This window comes from Pseudorca crassidens, chromosome 6 (genome assembly GCF_039906515.1).
Source record: "Pseudorca crassidens isolate mPseCra1 chromosome 6, mPseCra1.hap1, whole genome shotgun sequence".
Taxonomy (NCBI): domain Eukaryota; kingdom Metazoa; phylum Chordata; class Mammalia; order Artiodactyla; family Delphinidae; genus Pseudorca; species Pseudorca crassidens.
Window position 1 is genome coordinate 62,984,799 of NC_090301.1, and position 12,926 is coordinate 62,997,724.

The 12,926-nt window shown below is 40.0% G+C and overlaps 2 protein-coding genes across 3 annotated transcripts in view; one reads left to right on the plus strand and one right to left on the minus strand.

The window, feature by feature from the left end:
* Window positions 1-791: 791 nt before the first annotated feature.
* Window positions 792-7,916, minus strand: G6PC2 (glucose-6-phosphatase catalytic subunit 2). 2 transcript variants are annotated; one of them, XM_067739884.1, is made up of 5 exons: window positions 7,699-7,916; window positions 7,014-7,123; window positions 4,484-4,595; window positions 2,320-2,435; window positions 792-1,527 (listed from the first exon to the last, which is right to left on the minus strand). In XM_067739884.1, the coding sequence occupies exons 1-5, from the start codon at window positions 7,914-7,916 to the stop codon at window positions 1,016-1,018; spliced, it is 1,068 nt and encodes a 355-aa protein (XP_067595985.1). In that variant the 3' UTR covers window positions 792-1,015. The 2 variants fall into 2 exon arrangements, with proteins under 2 accessions (XP_067595985.1, XP_067595986.1); XM_067739885.1 differs by lacking the exon at window positions 2,320-2,435 and having other exon boundaries at window positions 1,503-1,527.
* Window positions 7,917-8,735: 819 nt separating this feature from the next.
* SPC25 (SPC25 component of NDC80 kinetochore complex) overlaps window positions 8,736-12,926 on the plus strand; it is a 28,429-nt gene continuing 24,238 nt past the window's right edge. The window contains exon 1 of the mRNA XM_067741638.1: window positions 8,736-8,943. Coding sequence (XP_067597739.1) covers window positions 8,856-8,943 — 88 coding nt within the window. The 5' untranslated portion in view covers window positions 8,736-8,855. The remainder of the gene's footprint in view (window positions 8,944-12,926) is intronic.

The window sequence follows — 12,926 nt, forward strand, 5'->3', positions numbered from 1 at the left end:
CATAGTTTTCCTGGCTTAGAGCATGACCTTAAGAAAGGCACTTGATTTCCCTGGTTTTGAAAGATTAGCTCCTAAAAATAAAGTATAAGGATGTCATAGTGAAGAGATAACCCTTTGGGGGGTAAATAATGTTCTAAGCCGAACATCTTCAGCAGAATTTATTAAAATATTGGAAAGCACTACCATAAAACAGAGACCAGGAGTTAAGCAGAGATTCAAGTCCAGACAGTAACCTGGCCTGTTTCCTTTCCTGTGGATATGTAACCATAACTAGAGCTACTGCTGGCCCCATCAAGACCCTGCTTGCATGGTCTAAGTCAAACAGCATATGGTATTTTAATGTCATTTCTGAAAAAATAGCTGATTTACATGGCAAACATCATAGAACCTATGTAAAAGCATTCATTCTTACAGATTTTTACCTCTTGAAGAAACAAAACATGGTGTCATGGAAATACATGTCAGACGATTGGGTTCTAATTCCTGTTCTGACGGTGGTGTGATACCGGTGAGTTCTTTCACCTGAATAAACCTCTATTTCCTTATCTGAACACTGAGGGGATCAGGCTTGATTGCCGTTAAAATGCCCACAGGAGCCAGAAGCAGCCTGACTTTAAGATATACTGGGGGGCCTGTAGGGTACTGAAAACTGTGACAGCCTGCAAAGAGCACGTCTCCTACTGGGGGCAGTCAGCAAGAGCGGATTGTCTCCAGGTGGGAATGCAGGCCCTGTGTTACCATATTGTCAGATTTTTTGGGAAAATACAGAAATTCAGGTTTTTGTGTCAAATATCCTGGTTTTAAATGTTGGCAACTAATCTAAAATAGGAAAAAAAAAAAAAAAGACCACCCCGAAGGCCAAACTAATCATACATGTGAATGGATTGGGTCCTATGGCCGCCATTTTGTGACCTCCGAATGGAAGCTTCCAGTCTCTCCCTGCCCTATGGTCTCACTGGAGGATGGAGGAGGAGGGTCACCCTGGGGCCACACGGCACTAACCCTCCGCACAACTCTAATTAATCTTTTTTTCACTTGGTTTCATTAACATATGAATACAGTAGGGAATCAGGGCAACCACAGTCAGTGGGATGGACGCACTTTTACAGAAAGACAGCATGTAAAATAAATACTCCGTGTGAGTCGGGATCTTGACGAAATGGTAGAGCTGCAGTGTGGTCAACGAGGCCAGGGTGCAGAGCAGCCGGAAGCTCAGCCTATAGCCGTTTTCCCCTCTGCAGCTCCTAAGGAACATCTCTGAGTTGATTGCAAAGCCCAAGCCAAAGAGGACCCCAAGGTTTCTCACGAGTCCAGCAAAAGGCGTGGTGTCAATGTGGATCCAGTCAGGGTTGGCACACCACTTCTTGGCTATGGGCACAGACCACAGCAGGTCAATGTCAAGCAGTCTGAGAAGCAGGTAAAAGCCAAGTGCAAACAGGAAGAGGAAGAGGTTGGTCTTCAAGTATGTGCTCAGGCTGGCCGTTTGGATCCTTGGAGTGTGTTCAAAGGCCTCTGCCACAAGCATGCCTGGGGATTGGAAAGAGACACTGAAGATAACTGTCTGCCTTTGAACCTCTCAGGAATTATTCCTCTCTGCATTAAAGAATTTAGCCATAGTTTTCAATGATAAAGGGCTGTAGAAACCTAGGTTCTATCCATTTCCAAAGCCTTTTTTTAAGGCAGTAACTAAAACCACACTTGCCCCGTGTCTTTTCACCATCCACATTAGTGCAGGGGCATGGGTCAGGAGTCCAGGGCACTGAGTGACAACCACTTCACAGGCAGAGCACTGATCTAGGTGCTTGCAATTCATGTTTCAATTGCCACAGCCAATTAACGTAGAGAGCCTTCAAAAGGTACATGGGGCTGAACAGTGTAAACTCAGTCATGGTGAACGCTGCCTTGGAAATACAAAGCAGCTGCTGAATGAAGTCCACGGTCAGGTAATAATCGCTGCAGGTGTTTCAGAGAGAACGGCATGGTGTGCAGGTTGGAAGGCCTTATTAAGTCCCCCAAACCGAGACACAAGCACGCCGTCCTAAGTGGTGGTTTAAGACTTGGACTCAGCTCTAGCCACACTTCAGAGAAGCCCATCTCATGAAGAGGTAATGGGTTTATCCTACTGAGTGAGAATGTGCCATTGTGTCCATGGAGAATTTGAGAGGTGTGTGGAACCCCTTAAGCTCCCAGGGTATCATTAAGTATCAGTGGCTTGATAGGATTACCTGAGATTGGGGAACATTAGCAGAGAGAGTCAACATAAAACAAAGGACACTAAAGCATTCAATGACACAACTAAAGGTAAGTGATCATATTTACCACCAATTACTCCAAGAATAACTTGATGAGGAAAATGTGTTGCTATGAATACTCTGGAGATGCAGACACTGATTTGAATCAACCAAAAAAGACTCCAAAGAAATGACCAGGTGAGTCTACGATGGAAGAATAGATACAAGCATAAAAGGCAAAGAAATTGTATCATTCATAAAAATGCGGGGGGCGGGGGAAGTGACACCAGATGATCTTTCTCAGAGGAATCTTCTAGCTGTGATATAATATCATGATTCTAGAGATTTTTCTTCCAAAAATTTTTTCTATGTACTCCATAGGATTTGAAAAGCTTTAACAGATGTTTCTACATTCATCAATGCATTAAACTTAACCAGTGCTATATCCTGAGATTTTAATAAATGCTATAAAAGGAAGCCAACTTGGCATCCTGATAATTATTTTAATGAAGTAGGGGAAATTCAAGTTTGGGGGAATTATTAATGTCCACAGCGATCAAGAATGAATTATATATATTTTTTGCTCTTTGTCATATGTGCTTCCTCTTTCCTCTCTCAGCCTCTCTTTGCTTGAAGAAAACTCACCGGAGAGGCAGCTGCCACGCTGATGGAAACACATGAGCATTCCATCAAGGGCAAGTTTTCACTGGGTTTAATTTCACAGACTCTCAAGAGTCCTGGCTCCTTGTTTCTTGACACATAGAAAATAAGGAACAGAAAAGTGACCGATGGGTTATATATCTTGGATTAGAAGCAGCAGTGTGCAGAAAACTTATAAAAATATTTAAATCCAAGCAATGCTCATCATTTTAATAAAAAAGAGTTAGCAATAATGAGTTCTAGGAATCCTTGAGTGTTCTGAATGATTTGTTCCTGATAATTGGACCAAACTTTGATTACTGAAAAATTATGGAATAGAGAGAAACAAGACTTTCAAAGAGAAAGTAAGCAGGAGTTATCCATATGGAAGAAGAATCAATAAGCGTGTGGTAATGTTTAGGTAAGGTGTAGGCACTCAGTACATTTTGATGGCTGAAGGAGATGTTGCAGTTATAAGAATCAAAGAGGAGTCAAGAGAATTTCTTTTTAGAAGAAACAAATGATTTTCCAGGTTTGGGAATTGGAGGAGCAAATGAACTAACAGAGAAAAGGTGAGGCTTAGCTAGATTCCTACTTTGAAAAACTGTCTACGGATAGAAAATGCTAATTTCTTTAAATTACAACAACTCTCTACTGTTGTTGTTTGAGATAATGAATACCTTAAGGCATACAGGTCGCAGTCTCATCAGGATAAACTTTAAAGATACCCAAATTCCTTTGGTTACTTGTTTTGTATATTACCCAATATTACTCTAAAAAGTGGAATATGAGATGGATCTTGGAAATTTTTTATTATAAATAACTTATATAATGGTGTACGTTTCAGTATTTTTTATGCAATTAACTGACAAATCTTATCTCAGGTAACCTAATAATTTATGATTAAAGTGGTGCTCAGAATTGTTTTAATGATAAAGTATATCAGGAAAGAAAAGAAGGAAAAAGTCTAATTTCTACAAAAATTTTGAATAATCTTAAAGGTCTAGGCCTTTCAGAATGTTATTAATCTACTAACATTAAATCTACTAACATTCAAATTTAAGTTTGTCTCTAGAATGTTTTGAATTAAAAAGGTTGCATAGTCTTTAAAGCTAGAATATATTTTATTGACTTCAAAATCATTGGCTGTTCAAAGAAGAAAGCATAATTATACGAAAGTAACGGATACATTCAAGGGGAATGATGCTTCTCAAAATGTCTAGTTAATCTTAAAGCAACGGAATGTGCATGCAAAAATACATCATTATATAATTTTAGATGACCTATTTGTGAGCTACCAAAGTGATTATTGTATTATGGATTACATTGTATTATTGTATTATGGATTATTGTATTAATGTACCCAAAGGCACATTTAGAAAGTCATTAATCAATTAAACATATCCAACCCTATAATGTAATTGCTGTGAACTAATTAAGGTATTATCTTAAAGCAGAATCTTAATTTTCTATTCATTTTGCTATTTTGGATATGATAGAATTGAATAAGCACATTTCAATAACTAAAAATACACTAAGCTGAATTTTTCAAAAGACTTTCTGTGTTTGAAACTGTCATGTTCCAGGGCTACAGAGACTGGAGCAAAGCTGACCTGTGCAGAGTGGTGAATGACTTATCCATCCGACTGATGGTGTGGCCCAGGGCAGCTGTCACCATGACATACCAGACACATGATGAGCCCATTGCATGGCCAGATGGACTTCCTGCAACAAGAAAGTGGCAATCCATTTGAAAGGTGGTTAATAGAGTATCACTATCAGAAATGGACAATAGAATAGCACATTAGCCATGAAAATTACAAATTACTCAGAAAAAAAAGCCACAGGGCACAGGCTCTATGTAAGGTTTAGAAATAGGTAGAAATAAAGAAAACTGAGTCAAATTGAGCCTCAAAATACTATTTCAAAATTTTTCCCCAGGTTATTCAAGTTCATCAAAGTCCAGAAATCAAAATGTTCAAGGGTAAGTAAGAACTCAGGCTGTTGCATCAGAAAATCTGCCACATCCTTAGTCATTCTTCATATCTAATTGTTTTTAATTGATGAGAAAACTGAAGTACTTGGATTGGATCTTGAATCAGCTTATTTTCCTTGGGTTGAAAAGTCAAACATCTAAAGGCTATCATTGCTACGTCTGATTTACCAACTGACTGCTGGGTACCAACAGCTACCCCCATGCCTATCTTTTGGCTGGCCGCTGCAGAAGGAGTCTTTGTCATTAAAAGGATGAGGGAAGCTATAAAGGGGTATTAATCCTGGCAGAAGAAATCAGCAGACAGGTAGCCTTTCTATTCCCAGAATGCCTTTCCCATGTTGCTTGATCTTTTTTAAAAAATCACTTTACTTTGATGTCCTCCCTGAGTTTTTACCAAGGGGAGATTCATTCCGGTTAAACACCAGTCTCTCTTTCTTTTTTTTTTTCCCGCGGTATGCGGGCCTCTCACTGCTGTGGCCCCTCCCGTTGCGGAGCACAGGCTCCGGACGCGCAGGCTCAGCGGCCATGGCTCACGGGCCCAGCTGCTCCGCGGCATGTGGGATCCTCCCGGACCGGGGCACGAACCCGCGTCCCCTGCATCTGCAGGCGGACCCTCAACCACTGCGCCACCAGGAAAGCCCAACACCACTCTCTTTGAAAAACACTAAGTTAAATAAAGACTAATCTATTTCTTATAGACCTGTTTCTTTCAAGTCTATTTCTTAAACAGGAATTTTCAGAGCCTTTTATATGCTTCATGACTTGTAAATCTTCAAGGAGTGAATGTAAAATGTATTATTTCTTTTCTTTTCTTTTCTTTTTTTCAGAAAATGTCTCATAAGACAGAACACATGCTGGGAAGTTCTGGGGTAAACCAAAGTACCATTTCAATTGTCTGAAAGGCTATCCATCCATCCATCCATCCATCCATCCATTCATCCATCCATCCATCCCACATTGCTTTCACAAAGATAAAATACACACCACCCTGACATGATGGAATGCACAGTCTATTGGAGGAGCCAGATATTAAAAAATTAACTATAATATAGTTTGATAAGTACTATAACAGATGGATGTCTACTCTTATGAGAGCAAAAAATAAAGATATTCAGAAAACTTATTAGGAACTTACACATTGACTGTATTCAGGGTTAGTCTCAGGATGTCAAATGCCAAGAATTTTAGTCTATGTAACAAATTGTGGTGAGGTACAATATAACACAGTCTTAGAAATTAAAACAACGTGTAGTTTACCTTTATATATATTTAAAAACCTTTTTAAAAATCTTAAACTCAACTCCCATAGTAAAGACTTTACACTCATACAGAATCTTACTTATAATAAAAAAGAAAATGGATCAAGAAGTCTACTTATATACTGTATACACAAGAGAAAAAAGAAATTTAAAAGAAATAATTATAAGCTTAGAGAGAATTTCTATAGGCAATAGTAATACCAGGAAGTCCTTATCTTTCTTACGGAAACTGTGTCTATTGTCTCCTCATTCATGTGATTCTCAGAAGATCTATAATAACTTTGAAAATTGCACAGCAGCAGATAAAGCTACATTTCTAGAATTTTAATATAGTTTTGGGGTAATTTGTTCTAGCTAATTGTTTTTTGTTTGTTTCAGTATCAAACCATGACATTTTTCTAAAAAACACCAACTATAAAATCATTTGGGGCTTCCTTCGTGGCGCAGTGGTTGGGAGTCCGCCTGCCGATGCAGGGGACACGGGTTCATGCCCCGGTCCGGGAAGATCCCACATGCCGCGGAGCGGCTGAGCCCGTGAGCCATGGCCGCTGAGCCTGCGCGTCTGGAGCCTGTGCTCCACAACGGGAGAGGCCACAACAGTGAAAGGCCCGCGTACAGCAAAAAAAAAAAAAAAAAAAAAAAAAAAAATTCATTTGGGGAATATTCTCTTAATTAACCCTTTTACAAATAAAAAAAATGAAATTTTCTTACTCATAAAACTTTTGTCCTTTTCATTAGCAATTTTTGTTTATGAACTTTTAGCATCCTCATGCATGACATTTTCTTTAGTACGCTTTATGATATCGTACAGTTATTAGCTGATCATCATGCACAATGGCTCTCTATTGGAATATCTTTAATTAACCTGCAGCTGCTATAATTGCTTACCTGGACCTGTTTCACACGTAGTGGGGAACTGTTCAAGGCATGGACTTGAGTGATTTGGGTAAATCTGAGTTTCTTGGACCCACCAGTAAGGCCGATGACCAAATAATATCCTGTATTTAAAGAAATATAAATATGCATATATATTTAAATATACAACTATTACTTAATTGGAGACCAACGATTCTCTCCTATAAAAATGAGTCAAGCAGAACATTGATGGGGAAAACTCGTGATTAAAAGACTTTGAAAGAACTTGCTTTCTGGCCTGTGTCTCAATACAGAGGATGACAGTCATCTGGAGTTTGGGCAGCCTAGGTTCCAATAAAAACAGGGACAGTTTTCCTTGCAGGGGAAGTCCTTGGGTGCTTAGGATACTTAGACTGGAAATATCAGAGTGGTTCCTGGAATTATCAATCTGTTCATTATGATGCTGCTCGTTTAACTCACTTCTTGGTTAATCACATCATATATGTAACAGGCTTTTGGAATTTTCTTCTAAGTCAGATCAAGTATACAATTCTATGCCTTTATGTAAGTTCTATTTAGGAATAGATGTTTCAAGTTAACTGGTATGTTTGAAAGATTTTCCAAGTAAAACTATACACATCTGAAATGTGATCATTAAGACCAAGCTACAAATTTAAGAATAAGCTTTAGGAAAAATGAAACAAAACAGAAGGCTTACCATTTAAAAATAAGATTGAACCAATCCCCAACGACTGCTACCCATATCATCTTGGTTCCAACTGCCTGATTAAGTTGAAACCAAAGTGGAAAATAAATAGAAAAGATATTCCGGGGATCTCCAACATTGGACATAAAATTTAGAAAACTGTAGTAAGCTCGGTAGTCCTTCTGCAAATGCTGAATAATGAGCACTCCGTTCCTATGAAGGAAATCCATCTTGAAAGAGAGGCAATTCTACACATAGAGCAAGTGGAGCCGAAGTTCTCTGAGTCCCACTGTTTTTATATGGTACCTTCATGGCGTGTCCAGCCATTACTGCAACATGTGATACTGACCATCTGTGGAGAGGGCATGTCTGCCCTCCTCTACGGAAAAGCTCATCTGTTTATGATTTTAACTGGTGCCAAAGAGGTGAAGTACATGCTGATCTGTGACAAGTAGAGGAGAAATTTGGGTAGAGACACAATGCATTTCTTATGCAATCTCTCTTTTGTGTGAACAGTTGGATCATGTTTGCTTGAAATTTTTTGCACAGCTCATTTCCTTCAAGGGCAGAGACATTAGCAATTTCTATGCTTGGCTAGAAGACTATGCAAATAATTACTGCATGTCAAATAGCCCTTAAAGCCATGCATTTTAATTTAAAATAGACTGTGGCTCTTTGACTATTTTATTGGGTCTTTCAGGAAAATGGATGAGTAAATATCTGGGCATGAAAAATTTATATGATACGACAGATTGTTTTCTGATTGCAGACTTTTAAATAAAAAATATTTTGAGATTTCTTTAGCAAAGAGAATAATATGATGGATATGGAACAGAGAAGGAAATACATGGAATATATGAAATCTGGAAGTAAATGTGTTGCTTTTTGACCATGAAGCCAGAAGGCAGAGCTAGAGATCACTGGGTAGTAGATCTCCTGGGTAGTGGAACCGTTAGGAATGAGGCATATTTTTATTGACTAGAAAATACACTTGAGAGCACGGGAGAGTTGCTCACGTGACAGATTTCAAAGGGCTTTTGACCAATCAGGAAAATGGTTTGCTGAAAACAGAGCGTGCATTACGAGTACCTGGGAAGCACCAAAACAAACGCGTAGATTTGGAATAAACAGAAGGGCAGCTCAAAAGGAACTATGAATCCAAGTCAGAAATGAGATGCTGGATTTCAGAGAGCAAAGTTTTCTCTGCGAGGATGCCTGTGAAAGCTATCAAGCCCCACCAGGTGGCGGAAGGTGGAGGTAGGTAACCTGACTTATTTTACCATTCATAGTGTTGTCTTTGCTACTCCCAGCCACTTAGGCATCTTCTTCACAGTCTGTAAGTATCACTTTGAGCTTCTCTTGGAGCCCTGCCCCATCATTTAACGGCATCTTGCTACGGGGATCCAGTGTCTACAGGTACCTCCCCAGGCTCTGTGGCTTCTCCTAGAGGAAATGTCTTGATTGACCATTAATCAAGGGGTCAATTTGGGGTGCTTCCAAACATCTCACGTCTTTGTCCTACCCCAGATAAATTAAATTTCTGGTGATGGGACCTAGGCATTGGCATTTTAAAAATACTTTCCAAATGATTGCAATGTGCAGTCAGGGTTAAGAATCACTGGGATAAAGCATTCATATATATAACCTGTTCTCCTTTTGATCTTAAGCCCCTCTCTATGCCAAAAGTCAACCTGAAAGAAACTTCAGTGACATTTAATATGTCAGCTATTAGGTGTAACTGGATTTCCTGTCAAATTCGATTTTTGCACTAAGTGATTTATCTTGTTATCAAGGCTTCAGAGAATCTATCTCTAGAATTAAAGAATAAACCACCCTAATTTCCAGAAGAGGTGAAGCAATGGTGGCAGTTGAAATGCACTCCTCATAAAACAGGACGTAATGATGGCAACTTTGCTCACTGAGTTTCCTGGGCTGCTCACCTGGAAGGAGCTTAAAATACAGCCTGGTTTCTGTGGATGAGAACTCGGGTCTGATAGTCACTAAGTGGGATGGCAAATGGCACCAGGTCATTTTTCAGAAAGTGACTTTACAAGGCTTCCAGGAAGTGAATATTAATCTCTGTCCACAGTGAGAGCCTTACCAGTCTCCTTTATTATTCTTATTGCAGTGGGAGGAGAACCAGGGAGTAGTCAGCCAGCCCTGGCTCTCCCCACATTTTGCTCTTCCCTCAGGCAGCCCATGAATTACACTCACCCTCCTTCTGCCAGTAGTGTGCTAATCTGAATCCGAGTGATGTAAATGCTGGGATAAAATCAATTGTGCTGAAAACTCATTTGTGCTTTAGAATGTCTTGCGTTTATGCTCTGCCAATTATTTACCTTTAAAAATACTCCATCTTATTATCCAATTTTACCTTCACAGAGGTCTAGTAATCCTCATTTTGGGGATGAGGAAATGAACAAGAAACCTGCCCCAGGTCATTTCTTTAGTGCAGGAGCCCTGTTTGGAGATGAAATTTTGTTTCCAGAGCAATGTTTCTTCTTAGTCTAAGCCTTGGCTGGGTTGCTCAAGGCCAACATTGGTGAGATTTTTAAACAGCTGCAAAATGAATAAAAGCTGATGCTATAACCAGCTTGTTTCAAATGCTTTCAACCACCCAGAACTCCAGTTTACCTGGATCATGACTGGTTGACACTGAAGCACATCTGGCCAGCTGCTTGATCACTAAGAACATCACAGATACATTCACCACTTTGAATTGTTGGCTGGCTTATCCCATCATCTGACAGCAGGGACACAGTGGGGATTCAGTGGCTATTCTTACCTTCCCAGTCACTGACATCTTCCCTGAAGGAAATATCAAGTGACATGAAGGTGGGCACCTCAGGGCTTGAAGGGGGCTCTGATTCCCGTCCTCTACTGATGGCCCTGGGACCCAGCACACATTTTCTTCTCTGGGAACAGTCATGTATAGAAATAAATTAAAGCCACCCAAATGAGAGCAAACAGAGGTTATTTACTATTCTGCTCACTATAGCAAGAGTCAGCCACCATCTCATGCATCTGACACAAACTCAAAAATGGGCAGAGGAGTGGAAACACTTTATAGTGAAAAGAAGGAAGGCCTCAGGTATGTTCTGATAAGAGGTTGTTGGCATGGGCAAGCTAGAGAGGAGTTTACAAGAAACAGAGCATCTTAGGTGATTGGTTTGGGAAACATATTTTGTTTTCTCTGGTTGGTCCTGAGTTGAAGCCAGGGGCAAAAAATAGGGAAGCTAACAGTCACTGACCAAGTCCTGACCATTCTTGGCATTTTGCTTCAGAGGCTGTGGTCAAAGTTCTGTTGTCATATTTGGTCCAGCCATTGTCCGTTTGTATATTCAGTCTTTCACAAGACAAATTGAATAAGCATATGTCAGAAGTAGTTTATGTGGCATCCCACCAAGAAATAAGGGACTCCCATGTCTATCCTGTGATTCTGTAATTCTTATTATTCATTGAGTTAAAATGAAGACATACACTTCCTTGCCAAGGGCAGATCAATTTATTCAAGTATATCACTACTCTGTGAGGCATTAGCCTTGACTAATCAGAGTCTGTGCTCCTGGCTTTTTTGTTTTTGCATATTCAGGTTCTATAATTTCCATAATCTCTTTAATGAACCATAAGGAAGGACATTGTTTTATTCTTTTTCTAAGACGTGTTTGAGCTGCATATTTCATCATATGCATTTTCTTCAGAAACATCCTTAAATCAAGGTGTGAATGATATCAATACATTGTGTCTTATAATTAAAAATTCAACTTCCTGCTCATTCAGTCCTTCAGAGTCTGTGGACTGTATGGAAGTTGGCTGCACATTAGCTTTTCATCTTAGGTGGATAATTTTAGAAGACTGTCGCCTGGGGACCATCTGGTTCTGTAGACTGTGGGATAATTAACCAAAGCAAAGCACCTTGATTTCTTTTGCCTTTTAACAGGATCTGCAAAATCGGTTTCTTCCCCATAGTTCATCATTTTTCGTCTTTTCACATCTTAGCTTATATGAACTTTCTCAGAGTTGCCTTCTCTGATCAGCTTCCTCACCATTCCTGTAACAGTTCTTTCTCTCCAACACTCTTTTCTTTTAAGGATTGTATTAGTCTTCCAGGGCTAATATATGCAGTACCAGACTGGGTGTTTTGTTTTCGTTTTTAATTAATTAATTTATTTTTGGCTGTGTTGGGTCTTCGTTGCTGCACTCAGGTTTTCTCTAGTTGTGGTGAGCGGGGGCTACTCTTCGTTGCGGTGCACAGGCTTCTCATTGCGGTGGCTTCTCTTGTTGCGGAGCACACGCTCTAGGCACGTGGGCTTCAGTAGTTGTGGCACGCGGGCTCAGTAGTTGTGGCTCGTGGGCTTAGTTGCTCTGCGGCATGCAGGATCTTCCCGGACAGGGGGTCAAACCCGTGTCCCTTGTATTGGCAGGCAGATTCTTAACCACTGCACCACCAGGGAAGTCCAGACTGGGTGGTTTAGATAACAGAAATTAGAGCCTACAAGTCTGAGATCAAGGTGTTGGCAGGGTTGATTTCTTCAGAGGCCTCCGTCCTTGGCTAGCAGGTGGCATCTTCTCCCTGTGTCCTCACACGGTCTTCCTTCTGTACAAATGTGTCCTAATCTCTTTTTATAAGGACAACAGTCGTACTGCATTAAGGCCCACCCTAATGACTTCCTTTTAACTTAATTACTTCTTTATATACCCTAACTCCAAATAGTCACATTCGGTAGTACTGTGGGTTAAGACTTCGACATATGAATTTGGGGGGATGCAATTCAGCGCATAACAGGAATTTAATTACAATTTGTAATTGTATATTTGTCTTGAGCTTATGTGTTTAATCTCTCGCTCCTGCACCACAGTACAAGCTCCACAAAATAAGGGATCATGTTTGCTGTGTATACGAACCACCAGTACAGTCCCTAGCACAAGCCCATGCAGGGGCTGATCTCCCATGATGCTGGAGAATCTTGCGTGGGCCCCTGGCAGGGCAGGTTGTTGCTGAGAGCTGCTGCAAGTTGTAATACTAATTTTATAGTCTTTTTCTTAAAGAGAGGACCCAATATTAGAGAAGCTTTAGATCCCACAAGATCTGGAACTAACCCTAGGCCTGTTATAGTTATTTAGTAAATGTTTCTTGAATGAATGGATTTATTAAGTCACAAAACTTGATATGACTGCTAACTTATACAGAGGCAGTTAATCTAAACTCGAATGCATTTTTCCACAGAGACGATGTTAAC